The following is a 20,584-nucleotide window of genomic DNA, read 5'->3' on the forward strand; positions in this document are numbered from 1 at the left end:
ATTATTGCACAGCCCTGACCTACTGCCGCCCATTGATTCAGAAAGTATAGTCCCTCTAGTGGTGTGATGGTCTTACTACACCCAGGCTCTACTGCCCGTCAAATCAAATCCGGTACCATACTATCAGTACTATCCACCTGGGCGCAGTTTTTCAAAACATTTAATCCAGATCAAATTATTGTGTGTTGCTTCAATCCAGGTCTCATATTGTGTTCCTCCTTCAGTATTGTATAAAATGTTCTTGGTTGTATCATTTGATGTGATATGTTAGAGATTTTGTTCAGTAAAATTGCATCCAAAGTAAGGATGGACCACATCTGAAGGGGAACAGAATTGAACCCAACACAGGATAATTTTGATCTGGATTCATTTTCATTTTGAAAAACTAGGCCCTAGTGACCCTGTAAACACACTCAAGCTGCCCGCTTGAGAACAGAATAAGACCTTGTGCTGTTGTTCTCATTTGGTAGGTAAAGATAGATCTGTACATCTGTTGCTCAAATATCAGTTCAATTGATAAATCAATTGGCTATGTACATAATTTCTTAGGCCATAGACTAGGAAAACCTAAATGTTTTAATGCTGGAATCTGAACAGTCCTCTATCAGCTACAAAATATGGTACAGAGAATTTGATTGATGGCTTGATTGAATACCAATGTTGGAATACCAATGTTACCCACACGGTGGTGCTGTTTGATCATTTATTTGATGTCATTAAAACCCTTTCTGACCTTGACTTCATGAAAGAGAAACAAAAAACTGTATATTTGCGAAAATGAGAAGGATCCAGAATAAAAATAAGTTGATGAACATGAAAAGAATGGACTAAGAGGATAAATAAATTACTCTTTCTTACAACTCTTCGAGCAACATCTCTATTCTTGAAAAATCAGCATGGACTTTTTCCATAACTAGAAGGCCTGAATGTTTAGAGAGGAAGGATAAATTGTGATACTGTATCAGAGAATAAAAAATAAAAAAAACCTTCAGTGAAATAGTGATTGAACACAAGATTGGCTGACTTGAATCACAAGACAATGAACCATGACAAAAAGAATCACGCTGAAACCAATGTATTTCAAATTCCAATGGCTTTATTTTATGTATATAGATTTGTTTATATATATATATATATTTATAATAACTTTCACCTCAATTGCTTGATTATCATTTTTTTTTGTTCTGTTAAATTCAAAACAACAGGACATAAAGACCAAGGCATTCCACATGATCGTATATTACAAAAGAGTAAAGAAAAATTCAGGGTGCGTGCACATCGTGCACACACATACATAATACACCAGCTTTTCTTTTAGTATAAAGAATTGAAATATGGGAAACGACTGCATCCATTGAGACATAAACAAGCACACAGACAAAAAGAAAGAGGCGCGAGAGGGAGAGAGGAGGAGAGCGTTAGAAGGTCCAATGCAGCTGTTTTTTTTTATCTCAATAGCAAATCATTTCAGAGTAACAGTTAAGTACCTTACGGGGATTGTTTTCAATTGAAATGGTCAAAAATAAAGTACAAATAGCTTCTTAGCAAAGAGCAATTTTACTAGGAATGTCTGGGAGTGGTTTGAGTGAGGAGGGGAAAACTGAAAACTAGCTGTCATTTGTCTATTAACTCATTTACTGGTGATATCACCAGGCAGGCCTAAACTCCATCCCACCAAAACAGCCTAAGATTTCAGGTGGTCTTTTCAACAGCTCTTACACTGAACAGTCATTATCATCATTTTCACAATTTCACAGTAGGGGAGACGGGTAAATTGAGCCATTTTTTATATTCAGCATCACTCTGTCAAGGAAATAGTATTCTTTCTAACAAAGATATCTACATGTATTTCAGGATGTTGTGTATCCCTGGAAATAGTCAGAATTAATGTACTGTAAACATTACAGTTTTTAAAACATAGTTTGTCCCCAAAAAGTGGTCTCTTAGCACATTTTTTCCAGGGTATGGGATAAGTTAAACCTCCTACAATTATCTGTACTAAATTAAATATTATCCCTACCTTTCTAAAACCATGCCTATCTTTTGTTTCCCAAATTACAACTCAACACAATCACAAATCGCATTTTTTGTATTTTAGTCATTTTGAAGCATCTTTAAACAAAGGCTTTAATACCTCAGAAAAACGTTGTGCCATTTTAAACACCGCTGTTACTTCATATCCCAGCGGTTATGCCTGGGAAGAAAACACTTCAATTTGCTCAACTTGCCATTGGCTCAACGATGGGCTCAACTTGCCATTGGCTCAACGATGGGCTCAACTTGCCATTGGCTCAACGATGGGCTCAACTTGCCATTGGCTCAACGATGGGCTCAACTTGCCATTGGCTCAACGATGGGCTCAACTTGCCATTGGCTCAACGATGGGCTCAACTTGCCATTGGCTCAACGATGGGCTCAACTTGCCATTGGCTCAACGATGGGCTCAACTTGCCCCAAGGCAAACACATTTGGACTATATTAGCCCACACAGCTACAAGGATGCACTTTCATGCTTGATTTAGGACCTCATAAATGTAGCTTTTAGAGACTGATGTATAAAACATCTTAAAATGATCTACTTTGGTTTAGATACAAGCATCATGAAACCTCTACACAAAAGGGTTTCCAAACAGTTTTGTTCCGGGACCCCATCTTAAATATTTTAAATCAATCGCGACCCCACCATATAAAGACAATAATGTAATCAATTGACAATGTTAACTTTGTAATTGGGCTATGACAGTCTATTACAAATCAGTCTGAAAGTATTTTTGAAAGTATTTAATGCTGCTGGAAGTATGGGTTGAAGTGACTAAAATGCATCAGAAAGGTATTGGGAAGTTCAGATCCTCAGGCAATACTTTTGTATGATCTTCTGTGTAGAAAATAATGTATTGTTGATGATTTTCCTTTTCCAACAGCCTGACTTATTGCCTGGTCTTGTCCACTCTGTTCTATTGAGTCATTGTGGGCATTGTAGAGGGAAACAAAATACTATTTCTAAACCGTTAGAAAGAGACACACACATTAGGAAGAAAACAAAAATGGCTCTGTTTTTTTACAACCACTTCCAGCGGCTACCGGAGGCTACGGACCTAATGTTTTGATTATTGTCAGAGTTTCTCTCGCGACCCCATTTTCAAAAGACTCCTAGTTTGGGAAACGCTGCTCTGACACAATAAATTCATTTGATTTGGCTAAAATCTGTTGTTTTTAAAAAATCTAACTGGCTTACCACTTTTTCCATATGGTTTCTACCTTCAGACTCCACGAAATTACTTTCTTAAATATTTAGTCAAATTATAATTTATTTTTATGATTTCCTTAACACAATGGTTGCTCAACTTACCCCATAGGCTCAACTTAACCCACTCTCCCCTATTATTTCAACCTCATAGTGTGGAAATATATATAAAACACACGAAAATCACGTTTGACTGCACTGGGCCTTTAAGAGAAGAACTGTGAAAATAACTAAACAACAGTATTATAATTGTAGAATATTGTTGCATAGTTTGAAGCAAACATGGGTGACATTTTAGAATGATAATGAATCTTATTTACAAAAGGGGGATATGGAGAGTACAGCGAATGTGTGTTGTGTCTGTATGTTTGTCAGGTGAGACACACACTGAGGAAAAGTGCTGCTCAAAAGGACCTCCAAGAACTGTTACAGACCGTTACTGTGCCCACAGAAAATGAGCTTCAATACAAACCCTCACACACATATTCGCACATTCATTATTATGCGTGCGCACACACACACACACACACACACACACACACACACACAATTCAAGGAACCACAGCAACGTATTTAATGAACAATTTCAGCCAATTTAATTCCTCCCTTATCTTTGATGCTGCGGTTGTTTCTCCTGCGTCAATCAAAAACAACAGGCCTGACTGTTTCAGTATCTCAGCGCTGTGGGAACATGAAGCCAAAACGCATTTCACTTTAACGCCAAACCATGCCGAGTGCCTGTCAGAATTAGTCATGATTGCATTAACGTCAGCACAGGCCAGGGTGATGAAACAACGGCTCATCCAAAGTGCGAGAGAAATTAGCAAAACACATTTCAAAAGCTGTCAGTGTTAACACAGTTCAACATAACAAAACAAGACAGCGCTCTTTGAAATGGTTGTACAATTATGTTCACACCAAGCCAACCAATCAGCCGCCTTCTCGGACAGGTCTCCTTGGGAACAGAAATATTTTCGGTCTATGGAACTGCCTGGTTTCAACAGCATAGCTATGAAGAGAGACACCAGTTGAAAGCGGTGTTCAAGACGAGGCACAGCTGTGATGGTCACAGTAGCTGGTGATGTAAACGACACCGACTCAGAGGAAGAACAGAGGAGAAGCTCTCCTTCTCTCTCTCTTATGCCTTACTCCTCTGGACCAGCAGCTCAACCCACAGAGTAGAAAAGAAGAGACAAGCTAGGCTGCGGTCGACACTAGCGGAATACCATTCATTTGTTACCGAGATCGAATTCTTCTCTGGTGCAAGTTGGCCACGTTTTTTTAACTAGACAAGAGACGTATGGCCTCAAACATCTCTGCTCTGCCCCATAGCCCTTGGTGACTGCACGCAGACACACACACACACACACACAGAGATCTGAGCCCTGGTAATCTAAGCAAGTCTGGGCAGATGGTGCAGGACTATCAACATGGAAAGCTGGGGCCCCAAGACACAAAGAGACAAAACACACAGGTCTCACTGACAGAGCAACAGCCTTTCTAGGAAAAAACAACTAGCGAAATATCAAAAGGGAGAAAGACAAACTGTGGTGGTCGATTTGTGTACGAGCCACAAAGCATCAACTAAAAAGAAACCATAATGGATAGAACTGTTGAATAAACCAGTGAAGAATCTCAGGCATCTAGATGCTGCAGCTAGAAGAGAGGTTGACTGCTGTTTGGCACTGACAGATGAGCGCTGTCCTTGGATGGAGGGAGATGGAATGAGAGAGGAGAGTTGGAGAGTTGAGAGGAGAGTTGAGGGAGGGCAATGAGGAAATCGATTTATGTGATAGGTGTGAAATGAGTTGATGAGCAAATGCCTACCTTGGTAGAGAGTGATTCTCCGTGGCTGTGGCTGGATGATGGAATAAACAATGAACAGCGTGGTATCATAATTACTTCTCATTTGGTGGTGAAATAGATTCAGCATGGGGGGTACTGATTTAGGAATGTTCTAAAATGCCAATAAAACCTCAAAGTAATGACTCCTCACATGGATAAATAAAACAAATATTAACTGCAAAACTATTATTGCGTTATGCATGATAAACAGCAGTGTTGTGTGTATGGCGTTTTTGTTGGTTATCACGTCGGGCCTCTGTGGTGAGATGGGGTAAAGTAGGATGGTCGACTGCATGCCTGCTGGGAGACACATTGGGAATGAACAGACACAGGATACAGTCAAGAAGTACCTTAGCTAATAACCAAGTAGGAATCATTCAACACTAGTGATGAAGCACCCAACAGGGACTTGCTACCTACAGATAAAACCCTTCATTGAACAGATCTTTGTGCAACTGAATTTAAGTCCCGTTCACTCGCACATCCATCCATTCCATATCTTCAAAGGCAGCATCCTCTCAGTGTATGTTTCACGGGGGACAGAAACGGAGTCAAAATGTGTACGAGTTTGTACGTGCAAGTTTTGTTTTGAAAGCAAGTCAACGTTTGGGATGTCTCATTCCATACTTAACCATGCAGAACATTGAACACATATATTAAACACTACAGTCTTTTTTTTCCTCTTTTAGTACAGCGTGGTTTAAGCTACACAGAACACGAAAGTACCAATCAACCAGGTTGGACATATTGCTTTAAACCACACATTTGTTTATACATCATGCATGCCACATAGATGGTATTATGTTTATACAAAAATAACACCAGTGTCTATTACTGTGCATCATATCAATGACAGAAAGTTATTTTTCGGTCTTTTCTCAATGAGATACAATTGAAAATGTATTAAAACACAAGAACTGGTTCGGGTAAATATCGTCCTACGTAAAATAAGGGGTTATGACTTTAAACTGTGATATTCCAGTTTTCAAACCGTTTTTTTTTTTTTATTATTATTTACAACTGCGGAGAAGCTTCCCCAAAGAAATCCCCCAAATCGAAAGAAATAAAAAGCTATCTAAGAAAGAGAAGCTTTAGAGAAGCAATGCAGTCCATTACAGTTGACAGGTATTGCACAATGCCTTCGCAATTTCATTTTGTCATACATGAGTCATTATTGAGACCTGTGCAATGAGAAGGAACAGATCTTACAGATTGGTCAGACGCCACGGTGGGCTTATCCATCAGAGAAACCAAACATCGGCTTTATCAGGTCGGTCTAGCCGTTTTTTAGTTCTCCCTCCACCTCAGACATGCAGACCTGTTGGTCTGCTTCTGTTGTACAGTTGTGCCAAGGTACAAATAAACAAAAACAAAAACAACAAACAAAAACATTGGGGTGTTTCTAGAGGATGGAGTATATGTTCACCTGTGGGATGGAATGGGAGGGCAACCAGTAAGAGATCACAACAGCACAACCAAGGCCATGGCAATAGAAGAGGGACAATCTTAGTGACGCTTCAAGCTCTTTGTATTCTCTGTCCACGTTTACATGCAAAAACATGAACTATTTTGGGAAGATGGAAAACAAGGAAAACGCCTTCACCTGACAATAATCGTTTAAAACAATCTGTGCAAAAATAAAAAAGGACAAAAAAGCAACGATTGTACAAAGCAAGACTTTGGCAGAACATTCTTAAAGCTATGCTCGGTGATCCCTGACTGGTTGCCCCCTGTTCATTACCAAGAGTTATAAGTTAAGTTCAAAATCATCCTATGACAATATTTACACATACTGAATGTATAAGCGCAGTCTTCCAAATAGAGTAAGTCAGAAGAAAAGAAAGGATTCCAATTGAAAATGTGTCCCCAAAATGAGACTGTCTAATGGTCGAACGGACACCACAACGAAGGCATCTAGTTTCTGTTTATGGACAAAAACAGGAAGAGGAAGTGATGTCACTACCAGTTTAACAGCTCTACTCTCTTCCCATAAACAGTGTTCTAAGCCATTAGAATTAAAAGGGTAATGCTGAATTTGGATGAAATTCATGCCCTCTTTGACAAGTCGACTAACGTCACTACACAGGCATCCGAGAGCACCGATCCTCTCACAAAATAAGTTAAACTCGCAGTCATATTAGTCTGAAAGAACAGAAAAAAATTAACAAAATACATTTATATAGAGATTAAAAAATATATATATATACCCCCAATTAATTTAGCAAATCTTCAATGTTCTGTATACTACCATGTTCTATTTCACTCACTTTCATTGGACCACATTTGATTTAAAGGGATAGTTCGGGATTTTGACAATGAGGCCCTTTATTTACTTCACCAGAGTCAGATGAACTTGTGGACACCGTTTTTTTATGTATCTGGGTGCAGTTTGAAGGAAGTTGCTAACTAGTGTTAGCACAATTGCTTTAGCATTAGCCCCCCGAAACTACCTCTAATTTCCTTCATACTGGACGAGGATACATAAAAAACGGTGTCCACGAGTTCATCGGACTCTGGGGAAGTACTGTAGATTTTCTATTTATTTATTTTTATTTTACCTTTATTTAACTAGGCAAGTCAGTTAAGAACAAATTCTTATTTTCAATTACGGCCTAGGAACAGTGGGTTAACTGCCTGTTCAGGGGCAGATTTGTACCTTGTCAGCACGGGGATATGAACTTGCAACCTTTCGGTTACTAGTCCAACGCTCTAACCACTAGGCTACCCTGCCGCCCCAGATAAAAGGGTCTCATTGCCAAAATCCCGGACTATCCCTTTAAGCTATTGAAAGAAATAACAGAATTTAAGATACTCTCTTTAAGACTGTATATAGTGAAAGGGAAAGGGGCGGCAAGCCTAGATTGCTGAAAGAGTATGTCCGATCACATGACCTACAGTGAGTAAACAATTTATTTTAATTTAGTTAGCCCCAGCATCAGACGACCAAGCATGGTTTACAAATGTGGCATAAATATACTGTATATAGAACGGCAAAAACATGTTACACTGTCGATTGATCTTATTCATGGTCTGTACTGTCATCAAAACTCTTCAGCCTATACATATTTATATATTTCCAAAAAGTACTTAATATAAAAATACAGAAGAAGAATTGTAAAAAATGAACAAAAAACATTGAGTTTCTATGAAAATCATGCAAGAAAGCTTCCCCATAATTATGTACTAAGACTCACGAAAGCAAGGGAATGAAGGAGACTAGCCGGTTGGAGTGAAGTGCAGCGGGAGCAGGCTTACTGCATCAGGCTGACTATGTTCTGTAAACATCGTAGTGGTCCATGACTTATATACTGTATCGGCAGTGACACATTATTTTGTCTTTGTTTTTTTTTTGTTGGTCAGGGGGAATAGAAAGGAAACCTCAATAACGATGGGATACAAAACAACAACGACAACCTAGAAAATATGGCTCTGAGTAAGTAGAAAAGGCGTATCACCAGAGGGTTCTATCGAAGTAAGCAACCTAGATATGAAAATAAGGTTGAAAATATGGCAGTAGTACATTACTGGTAATCGATAGCACACGTCCTGTCGAGGGCGTCACAATCTCTGTCACAGAGTTGGTGGCCGGAGGCGGAAAATGGGGTCAGCCCAAGTTAACACTCTCTCTACCATCATATACAACAATGACCAGGGGAATCATGCACCCCACACATCTTAGGGGGCACAAAGTACGTGAGGATGGCTGGGGTGGTGGTCCGGAGGGGTGGTAAGCCCCCCGACCATAAATTGGAGAATTTAGCATTTTTCAAACATCTGAAGCAGCTTTTTTTCCTGTAATCTAGAGCCATAATCATTATGCTTAATTCTATGTAAAAAAATGTATATTTTTCTGAATATTTAAGCATACCAATTGAGCTGTCTGTATCCTTCTGACTGGTGGTTCTTAAAAAAAAACAAAAAAACAAAATATACTTCTCTGCATCTCTGGTACAATATTGAAAGGAATGTGAGTCTTATTCAGTACATTTAGTTATTGCTTGCTTTTCTGAAGTCTACCAACCTTGCCAGCGGGCATGCCAGCTAAGAGGACGACAAGCTAGCTACTCTAACTGTATTGATAGCCTGAAATGGTTTCTTGGTAGCTAGTTATATAAAATTGCTAAGTGCCTAGTAGTATTACAGAGAGAAAAAAAAAGGCCCCCAAAAAAAGATATTTTAAACATGACAAATCTGAGGGAGCACGTGCCCCTGTGCCCCCTACGGGCATGACACCTCTGACGACAACATACACTACTGAATACAGGAGCTCTCATACACATCTCTGGTTGAGTCTTTTTTTCTTCTTCTTGTTAGAGTATTCCTCTTATTGTTACACCATTATCTGTGGTTGGTTGACATGTGGGGATGTGCTGTGTCCCTATCCTAGCAGCCCGGAGGAGGGAGGGTGGGAGGGAGCGGTGCGGGGTGAGGAGGGAGGGGGAGATATTGGATTTATATCTGGGCCGCTCACGGTTGGCTCTCCCAGAGGCATGATGGGAGAGATCGATAGTCCCCTGTGTCACTCTGCAGCCAACACAGTGATGCTCGATAACAACATACAACACACGCACACTGGAGCTAACAGGAACAAGCCCAACGCCCCTTCGCCGACAGTGTAAAACGAGGACTAGATTTGTCTTGTTAAGGTACAGAATGTATTTGTGTGGACTTTTTCATTTTTGTGGATTTTTTTGTTGAGACAGACTAAAGCAAAAACAATTACCCATTTCTGTCCACAGGAATACGTACGTCCTAACCCCACCCCAAAATATTGTTTCACATAACCCATCTCTAAATTCCCATTCTACTCAACACAGATGAAACACGGATAATATACGTCATGCATACGAGCGATGGGGGTGAAATATCATTCACTTCACTCTGACTTTCTTAATCGTACTCCATAGAGGCAGTTTCATAAGCTGTCAACTTACTCTCAAGGGGCTGGGGAAAACCAGAACCCTGATTGGATGAGATAAGGATGAGGTCATCAGATGAGGGAGACCTCCACATCGTCTTGCCATGACCCTGCTCCACAGAGAGGGGGTGCCCTCTGGCTCTAGCCTGCTGCAAGCTTTACTTTGAAAATGTTGTTTTAAGAGAATTCACTTTTCTGTTAAAATATCATAGCATTCTTTACACTGTCCTTCAACAAAAACAGGATAAATCATAATGGAATCATGTCAAAAATGGACCCAGAAGAACCAAATTAAAGTGAGAGATGTTTAGATGATTGAACCTATATCGTTGAAACGCTGTAGTGTGTCAGAATCAATGAAGACATGGTTTCCTGCATTGAACTGAGTAACCCATTAGTACATCCTGCTTCAAAACAGATCAAATGCGTACATGCTGTACAATTAAAACACAGATTGAGAAATAGAGAAGAGAAACTTAGTAGCTGAAAGCTGTTAATCACATGGGCCATGTACATCTGATCATCCAATCAGCTTGGAGCGTTGAGCCTATAAAGCATATATACAGTTAACTGCCAAAATAAAGGAAACACCAAAAGTGTCTTAAATAGGGCGTTGGGCCACCACGAGCTGCCACAACAGCTTAAATGCGACTTGGCATAGATTCTACAAGCGTCTTGAACTCTATTGGAGGGATGTGACAGCATTCCTCCACGAGATATTCAATAATTTGGTGTTTCGTTGATGGTGGAAAATGATGTCTCAGGCGCAGCTCAAGAATCTCCCATAAGCGTTCAGTTTGGTTGAGATCGAGGGACTGAGACACGTACACACACTTTAAACCCCCTATGCTCCTTTGAGGCCTCTTCTTCTAACCATCGAAGCCAAAATAATGGGCAACTGGATATTTGTATACATGACGGGATGTTAATTGCTTAATTAGCTCAGGAACCACATCTGTGTGGAAGGACCTGCTTTCAATATACTTTGTATCCCTCACTTAAGTGTCTTCTTTATTTTGGCAGTTACATGTATGTACATACAATATTAATGTACACATGGGTATATTCTTAAAGTTCTGTGCCAGTTAGTGTATGCAGAGTATAAGCTAGTACAGAAGGATAAACATGTTGCGTTTCAGTTCTAGGCTACTCTGAGGTTTAAAAAAAAAAAAAAAAAAAAGAAAATGATATAAAACCCCAAAGATGGACAGAAGGACAGGCTACGGCCTTTGACGGAGCAGATTGGTGGACCCCAAATGGTCCTTCCCACCCATGAGTTAGGGGCACAATGTGATTGGATGCTCTGCATGTCACTCTTCTGCACAGACTTAAAGGGCACACGCGACACAGTCAGTGCAAGCCGATGAGAATGGCAAGGTGGGGGTGGTCAGGTGAGAGGTGGGCGTAGGGTTCAGGAAGTGGAGGGAAGAGGTGAAGAGGGGGAGGCGCTGGGACCGGGACCCCTTGCCCACTCTGGGTGCACCCTCTGTGGGATGAGTCTAAGGATCTGAGGGGCGCACCGCTGGTCCTCCTCATGGTGGAGGAGAGGAACTGCAGGGGGGGAGCCAGCTGGCCGACGGGTGGATGGATAGATCAGAGCGGAGGAGAAGAGAGGAGGTGATCAGCAGGAGGTCTCGTGGCTGACGTCTGGAGCTTCTCCCCCCCCAGTCGAGGAGCTGGGGATGGGCTGGATCTCCATATCCACCTCATCGCTGCTGGACTCCTCTCTCTCAGGGATCTGCGCCTCCTCCTCAGACAGGGGGACAAACTCAGGGTGGGCCATGAAGTTATGGATGGAGTTTCTGGATTCTGGGTTCTCTAGCCCCGGGTAAAGGGAGCTACGGAACGCATTGACCACCTTAATCTTTTAGAGAGACCGAAGAGAGAGAGAGGGGGAGAGACAGAGAGACAGGGGAGATAAAGAGGGGAGAGATGGAGAGAAAGAGAGAGAAATAAAAAGGACAGTTAGTATGAGGGTCCTGGCTCGGTCTTCCTGTGTTGATGGTGATGAGAGGAGTCAGGCAGACAGGCAGGGGTTTATGGGTAATCTGCTGGGGGGGGGGGGGGGGGGGGGCAAAAGGTGGTCAGTGAGAGGTGGGATGTGAAGGATTCTGGGATGTCATGGTCGCTCTTTGCAGTCTCGATCACTCACTGATCATTAAATCAAACAGCAAGCAAAAGGAAGACAAACAACCCCCAAATCATACACACAAAAACCTCCAGTCCACTACAATACAGTACATAAGAGCGAAGTGGAAAATAGAGAAGGAGCACCACAAAACAAATAGAGCACAAAAACACAGAATAATACTAAAATACCAACTTACGAGGTGGGAACACTTGATGATGACGGTGGACGGATATTTAGCAAGCATCAGGAGCACAACCACACAGCTACTTAATTCTACAACACCCCCCCCCCTCCCCCAAACACCCTGACACATACAGTGCTATCTGAGGCTACAAGCTGCAGTCTCTTATCACTGTGACGCTAGGATGCACACCAACACACCAGCCTACACACAGCTACAGAACAGCACAGCTAGCTGGCAGCATCTCAATGTTCTTCAATGAATAAAGGGATGGAGGGAGTTGTCTGTTGGGCTCCCTGGTTGACGACCAACGACGAGTGGGATATTTGGTGTGATAGGTGGGAGTGTGGTGAGGGAAAGTGCAGGAAGAGCTAGATGATGAGAAGACGTTGGTAGCGGGCATGAAAGGTTGACGCTGCAATGGGGGAAAAAACATGCACTTCATACACACAAACACACACGCACAGTACACACTCAGCCTTTCACACAGAAACATGTATAGTACACACTCAGCCTTTCACACACAAACACACATGCTCAGCCTTTCACACACAAACACACTCAAAGATACTTATGAAGCTGATGGTACTCAACACTCCCTACAATAACCTAATTAGATTATAATCTGTACCACACCACAATGTCTCTCCGTCTAGTTGCCTACACCACCATTCAAAAGTTTGGGGTCACTTAGAAATGTCCTTGTTTTCCAAAACATACATGAAGGGAAACGGAAACCGCACACTGCTCGATCGTATCACTGATCTTTAATAAGCTTATGCATCAGCCTCACGGCCTTCGTCAGAAGGCGGAAATGGCTCCAATTAAGCGCCGTCCACAGGGTATGGCATGGTGTTGCAAAATGGAGTGGTAGCCTTCCTTCTTCAAGATCCCTTTTATTCTGTACAAATCTCCCATTTTACCACCACCAAAGCACCCCGACCATCACACGGCCTCCACCATGATTGACAGATGGAGTCAAGCACTCCTTCGGCATGTTTGAATTTTTTCTGCAGCTCATGAATTCTTTGTGATCCGAACACCTCAAACTTAGATTTGTCTGTCCATAACACTTTTAACCAATCTTCCTCTGTCCAGTGTCTGTGTTCTTTTGCCCATCTTAATCTTTTATTTTTGTTGGCCAGTCTGAGATTTTTCTTTACAACTCTGCCTAGAAGGCCAGCATCCCGGAGTCACATCTTCACGGTTGACGTTGAGACTGGTGTTTTGCGGGTATTATTTAATGAAGCTGCCAGTCGAGGACTTGTGAGGCGTCTGTTTCTTAAACTAGACACTCTAATGTACTTGTCTTCTTGCTCAGTTGTGCACGGGGGCCTCCCACTCCTCTTTCTATTCTGGTTAGAGCCCATTTGCGCTGTTCTGTGAAGGGAGTAGTATACAGCGTTGTACTAGATCTTCAGTTTCTTGGCAATTTCTCGCATGGAATAGCCTTCATTTCTCAGAACAAGAATAGCCTTACAATGTTTTGAAGAAATGTCTTTGTTTCTGGCCATTTTGAGCTGATGCTACAGATACAAATGCCGATGCTCCAGATACTCAACTAGTGGAAAGAAGGCCAGTTTTATTGCTTCTTTAATCAGAACAACAGTTTTCAGCTGTGCTAACATAATTGCAAAAGGGTTTTCTAATGATCAATTAGCCTTTTAAAATTATAACCGTGGATTAGCTAACACAACGTGCCATTGGAACACAGGAGTGAGGATTGCTGATAATGGGCCTCTGTACGCCTATGTAGATATTCCATTTAAAAAAATCTGCTGTTTCCAACTACCATAGTCATTTACAACATTAACAATGTCTACACTGTATTTCTGATCAATTTGATGTTATTTTAATGGACAAAAACAAGGACATTTCTAAGTGACCCCAAACTTTTGAACGGTAGTATGTGTGTGTGTGTGTGTGTGTGTGTGTGTGAGAGAGAACTAAGAAAAAATGAAAAAGGGTCAAATCCAATCATTTCCATTTCCACAGCATTCTCTGGCATGATGCGGCTGATTATGACGAGAAATGAGCTCTACTTTGGTGGACTGTATGTGGACCTCATCTCTACAGACTATCCAATCAGCATCCAACCTCTGTGATGATTCGGGATATTTAAATTCTTATTTCAGGCAGACTTCTCTGGCTATGTGTGTATGTGTTTAAGAGAGCATTGTGATGTCGAACAAAATATATTTCCATTTTTCATTGCTCCATTTCCGTGCCAGGAAGAAAATAGTCACACACACACACGGTAAAACAAAGATGAAAACTACTGGTCTGTTATTGTTACCCTGTAGTCAGAAAGGAGAGCGTCTTGGGAGAAGAGAGGGAGACAGAGGAGTAGAAAGAGACATACGAGTGGGAGAGGATGGAAACATACGCAGAGCGAGAGAAGCAAGAGATGAAGGAGGGCAACATGGGGAATAGTATCAGAGAAAACAGAGTGAAAGACAAATAAGAAAAAGAGCAAAAGGTTTGGGAATCAAGGCCTGCAGCAATTGGATCAGAAAGCGAAAGGAGAAAAGGTCATGGGTGAAAAAAAGACGTGATCATGTTAAACGACCACCATCCAGCAGCTCTAAATGTGTGCATAGATTGGGGATGGGGTCAGGGGTGAAAGGTAGAAGGTGACCGCTTGCCTCAATACCGCATGAGCCTTTAAAGCGGATACAAATTCCTATGAGTTACGGGAAAAAAAATAACAGCTACTTCAATTCCACTTTGTATTCTCAGTCTTACATGACCCATTTAATATATTTAGATATTTTCCACACTGTATTCTTCAGTCCTAACCATCTTTTCTTTCTATAATCATATTCACATGTTTTCCAGAGACTTTAGTTCTAGTTTGCAAATCCGTTACCTGCACCACCTCTTCCTTTACTCCAGAACCCCAGTGTGTGACGAGTGTCTCTGCAACCTTGCCTCTTAAGCCCAGGGCTTTAAGTCCTCTAATATGGGTTTGTGTGTGTGCGCGCGTCTACATTTGTGTATAGTTCTCTAGGTTTCTAAGTCCTCTCATATCCATCTGATCTCTGCGTGCCTCTCGTGTGAGCGTGTTGGCGGTTGCGAAGATACACCAGTGTACCACAGGCATCCATCCCCTTTTTTACATAACAAAATGCGGTAGAAATATATGGCTATCTTTCTTCCCCATAAATCCCTTTTGGTGAGAAAAAAGCAGTGAGATGCAGAGGCTGTCATGGAGGAAGAAGTCAGCTCTGAGGTTGCCAGCCAAGTCTTTAATTTTTTTTATTTTATAAAACACACACTGAGTCATAAGTCCTCCCTGAATAACGGACTGACAGGGAGAGGGAGGAGAGAGAGGGAAGAGAAGAAGACAAAGACAGAAAGACGACAAGACGAGAGAGATGGAGAAAGAGAGATTGAGGGCAAGGGAGAAAGAAAGATGCATGTGAAGTAGAAAAACGAGAGGGCCTCATCCAAACATATGAGTTAGGGGGCAACTGGAGAAGAGAGAAAGGGGGAAGGAGAGAGAAGGGAGTAGCTGCAGCATCTGTCAACCATCTCCCTGCAGCCCTCTGAGGGTGTGAGGGTGTGTGTGCGCGCGAGCGAGTGTGTGTGTGCGTGTGTCTCTCTCAGTACTCTGTTGCTGGGCAGACGGCATGTGTGTGTCTCGGAGGGGGGGAGGAAGTGCTGTGTCGTGGTGTGAGGAATGACGTCCCCCTTTTCTTCCCTCTCACCTCTCCATCCCTTCCTCTAGCAAAGGGCAAGGTCATCCCCCATCCCTCTGTCCCTCTCATCCGTACAGAGGAAGCTGCCTATCATATCTCACATGACTTAGCTCATCTCTCTTACTAAAACAGTCCAACACCATCATCGGAACTAATGGACTCTCTATACACTAACCACGCAGATGACTGCATGACTTCTGACACAGAATCAATCACTCACACACTCATTCAGTTATACACAGACTTTCTCCTTCTCCACACATGTATCCTCAGGGCTGGACATGGAGATGGCTGAGCTATCAGTGACCAACTGTGACCATAGCCCTTTAAGGTGCCCCGTGTGTCTTTAGTAACAGTTGGAGAGAAGGTAGAAGATACATGCTTTCTGATATGTTGCCACTGGAAGTAGAAAACAGGAATCTGAAAAATACTAAACACTGCTCACACACACACACACACACACACACACACACACACACACACACACACACACACACACACACACACACACACACACACACACACACACACACACACACACACACACACACACACACACACACACACACACACACACACACACACACAGAGAGTGACAGAGAGAGAAGTGCTGAGGCAGCTCAGTAAATGGAGTGATGCACGGTTATTAGACAATGCAATTAACCCTTCGATATTAACCCCCGTGAGACCTCCTGGGCCCTGCTTCAGATAACAGCCTCTCAGATTAGGGCCTGCCTGCGGGATTTAACCTTGTCAAATTATACCCTATGTGAGATTAGCCAGTCCAATTATCTCTCTACCAAGGCCGCTGTATTGCCGGACAGCCAGGGAAATAAAATGGACGTCAGGATTCCAGATAATAGGATTTTCAGAGTAAGGACTGAGACAGATTTGGCTCTTTGTAATTCCTGACAATTATTTTAGGTTGATCTCATCTCACGGCGAGGTCTCACCTGGGTTAATACATGCAGATCATATATTAGGAGTTTGGAGAACTCCAACCCCCAGGATGCACTGGGAAAGCCATAGGAAAGCCAGAGTGAACCGAGGAGAGAGTGAACCGAGGAGAGAGTGAACCGAGGAGAGAGTGAAACCGAGGAGAGAGTAAATAAAACAACGAGAGAGAAAGGGAACAATGCAGACATAGAACAAGAGAAAGATAGAAAGACAATCATAGAGAGGAAGTAGTCAGCAGGCATCGGCAGGCTGTGGATGGGTTAATGACGGCATGTCAGCAATTCAATCAAGAAATCAAACAGTCAGTCATGCAGCATTCTGACTGGAGGAGAGGGAGGAGGAGGCGGCAGAGAAAAGGTAGCTTGTTGTTAAGGGGTCGCCATCGCAACCGCTCACTCACTGCCTGCAGTGGAGGGGGAAGCAGCGGCGGCGGCTGCAGGAAGGGGCGGGGCCCCGGCAGAGTTGGCAGACAGGGAGGAAGAGGAAAGCCCTACGTGGGTGGGGCTAGAGACAGTTTTGGCGTCGTTGTGCTGGCTGACCACAGAGGGCTGGCGTCTCAATGCCCCCGGGACCGGAGCCTGACCCGTCTGGAACGTATAGACCACGTCCATCTGCAAACAACAGCCCACAGCATAGTCACAAGAAACAGAGAGACGTAGGGAGAGAAGAGAGAAGGGGGCAAGGAGAGAGGGAGAGATAGAAAGAAGGGAGAGAGGAAAAGAGGAAGTGAACAGAGGAAGGGAAAGATAGCAGAAAGAAACATTGTATGGGCAGAGCAGACAGTGGTTATTGCACAAATTTAGAAAATCCCTAAATCGTTAGTTGGAAGGGACAGAACAGGGGATTGGAGAGATTGAGGAAGAGTGGAATGAATGGAGAGGGAGAGGACTGGAAGGCCTGCCACTGAATGAAAGGGGTAATATTTTGTGACAGAGGAAAAAGGCTGAGGGCACTGGTAGGAGCGAGGGAGGGAAACAAACGAAGACGGCAGAGAGTGTTCCTACAGGCGACTGATAAGTTTGGTGCAAAGTCGTCCTCCTCTTGCCAATTATGTCCTGGTTGTATTTGATAGGGAAGTTAAACTGAGGAAGTGGAACGTCGGAATGGGAATTAGAATCCGTCTCGAACGACACAGAAACCAACTTGGAAGAAACTAATAAGAACGGTCAATTATGGCGTTGTGTCCCAGTAAATGAGGAACATTTGTCAACAGTCAAATTTGTTATTCAGTTCTAAATCTACACACATACGAATAAATACCTTAAAACACAATATAAAAGACAAAACATATATTTCTTTATTATTCTGGTCAACCGTATTGAGTCTTTCCATCATTAAAAAAAAGACAGTTAATGGACAATAGCAGAGGGAGAGAGGGCTAAAGGACGAGAAGAGAGAGAGAGCAACCAATTCAAGAAGAGAGAAAGATTCAGAAACAAATGTGAGACGAAGAGTTGCATACTTCAGTTGAAGAAGAGGGTAGAAGGTTAGTCAGTTACAGGGTGCACAAACAGTATAGGCTTCTGGAGTGTGTGTGTGTGTGTGAGTGTGTGAGAGAGAGAGACAGAGAAAGAAAAAAGAGAGAGTAAGTGAGCGAGAGAGAAACAGACACTAGAGAGACAGGACTGGAGTCTTCCACAGCCCTGTAGATAATGAAATAGTTAAAAAGAAGAACGTTAAAGCAACCCACGTCCCTCCAGCCGCACCCCCAACGGCAGACCGAGAAAGACTGAACTCTTTTTTGACCCACTGTACGAGAGGGACGTATACATCCAAACAACACAACAAGCTAATCATCCTTCGCCCACTCTACAGGGGTTTTTGCTGCAGGTATGTTGTTTCAGCGTTGTTTCAGCGTTAGCGAAGGCTAATGAGGCCCACAGGGACACAGAAATAGCCTCCGTACATGCTAGCGCTATGATTGCCTATAGCTCACTCCTGTAGGAGGGGAGAGCAGCACTGCCGAACCAAAGCTCGGCTTCTGGAAACGTCTCCATAGGCCCACGTTATTGTAGCGTTCACGGCCTAGGAATCCCACTCACGGGGCCGAAGAAAGGACCCAACTTGGCCGATGCATTGTCGGGGAGAACGGGACCTTCTAAAACACACGGAGAGAGAAGAGGAGGTATTCTAAAAAGGGGAACACCGGACACCTTTTAGGTTTGTTTTTGGGAAAACAACTCGAAAATAAACCATGACATTCTCTTCTGTTAGTTCTGAATGTTTCAAAGAATAAACGCATTGTGTTTGGGACAAATCGTTCAATAAACCCTAAACCTCAACTGAATCTTGTAATGAACAATGTGGAAATTGAGCAAGTTGAGGAGACTAAACTGCTTGGAGTTGCCCTGGATTGTAAACTGTCATGGTCAAAACATATTGATACAACAGTAGCAAAGATGGGGAGAGGTCTGTCCATAATAAAGCGCAGCTTTGCTTTCGAAACATCCCCATCAACAAGGCAGACCCAACAGGCCCTAGTTTTGTTGCAGACGGACTACTGTCCATTCGTTTGGTCAGGTACAATTGGCCCAGAACAGCGCAGCATGGCTGGCCCTTAAATGTACACGTAAAGCTAACATTACTAATATGCATGTAAATCTCTCCTGGCTCAAAGTAGAGGAGAGATCGACTTCATCACTCCTTGCGTTGACTTGTCGAATGCACCGAGCTGTCCATTTAAACTACTAGCACACAGTTTGGACACCCATGCACATCCCAGAAGACATGCCACCAGAGGTCTCTTCACAATCCCCAAATCCAGAAGAGTATATGGGGGAGGGTGCACAGTACTACATAGAGCCATGACTACATGGAACTCTATTCCAAATTAATTAACTCATGCTAGCAGTAAAATGAGAAAAAGAAGAGATAAAATTACACCTTATGGAACAGCGGGGACTGTGAAGAGACACAACGATGCATTTTGTATTGTAGATATGTGACAGTAGAGTGGTGGCCTGAGGGCACACACTTAATCTGTTGTGAAATGTATTGTAACATTTGTAATTATATAGAACTGCCTTAATTTGGCTGGACCCCAGGAAGAGTAGCTGTGAAATCTGGTGGGCATGGGAGTGGTGCCATCTCTACTGCACTGTGTGTGTGTGTGTGTGTGTGTGTGTGTGTGTGTATGTATGTATGGAGACAATGGACCTCGGCTTCCTCTCCACCTCCATTAGTCTTGCCACTGATTTCTTTGAGCAGTGGTGGCGCATGCAACACATTTCCCGCAATTCTACACGGAACCAAGAGACAATTCTGCAGTTTGAAAGCTAGTTTCTTGCAATTCTGCACATTTTACCATTGCCTTTTTGTGCTATCCATGTGCCTCAAATATGAAAGTGCCCCGTTCCATGACATTTTGGGGAATTTCAGATTCACCCTGACTGTGTAGATTTTATTCTGGAGGCTGTTAGTTCTCAAAGATGATCTAATAAATATATAGGTCCATTATCTTTTCTACAAACTTTATATCTGGTTGTAGTCATTTAAATTTACACTGAAACTGTTTTACCATCACAAAATGTACTAAATGCAACACACACACACACGTGTCAAAAGTTTGGACTTTTCTATGTATGTGACCACCCCGGGGGTGTGTATG

At 42.7% G+C, this 20,584-nt stretch overlaps 1 protein-coding gene across 10 annotated transcripts in view; it reads right to left on the reverse strand.

The window, feature by feature from the left end:
- Window positions 1-1,076: 1,076 nt before the first annotated feature.
- Window positions 1,077-20,584, reverse strand: part of LOC110493206 (plasma membrane calcium-transporting ATPase 1) — a 162,759-nt gene continuing 143,251 nt past the window's right edge. For 7 of the 10 annotated variants that reach the window (XM_036950054.1, XM_036950055.1, XM_036950052.1 and 4 more), the window contains one exon: window positions 1,077-11,871. In XM_036950054.1, coding sequence (XP_036805949.1) covers window positions 11,629-11,871 — 243 coding nt within the window. In that variant the 3' untranslated portion in view covers window positions 1,077-11,628. Of the gene's footprint in view, window positions 11,872-17,377; window positions 17,589-20,584 lie in introns of all 10 variants that reach the window. The other 3 variants (XM_036950058.1, XM_036950056.1, XM_036950060.1) reach the window with 2 other exon arrangements.

The sequence above is a fragment of the Oncorhynchus mykiss genome, chromosome 17 (genome assembly GCF_013265735.2).
Source record: "Oncorhynchus mykiss isolate Arlee chromosome 17, USDA_OmykA_1.1, whole genome shotgun sequence".
In the NCBI taxonomy this organism is placed as follows: Eukaryota; Metazoa; Chordata; class Actinopteri; order Salmoniformes; family Salmonidae; genus Oncorhynchus; species Oncorhynchus mykiss.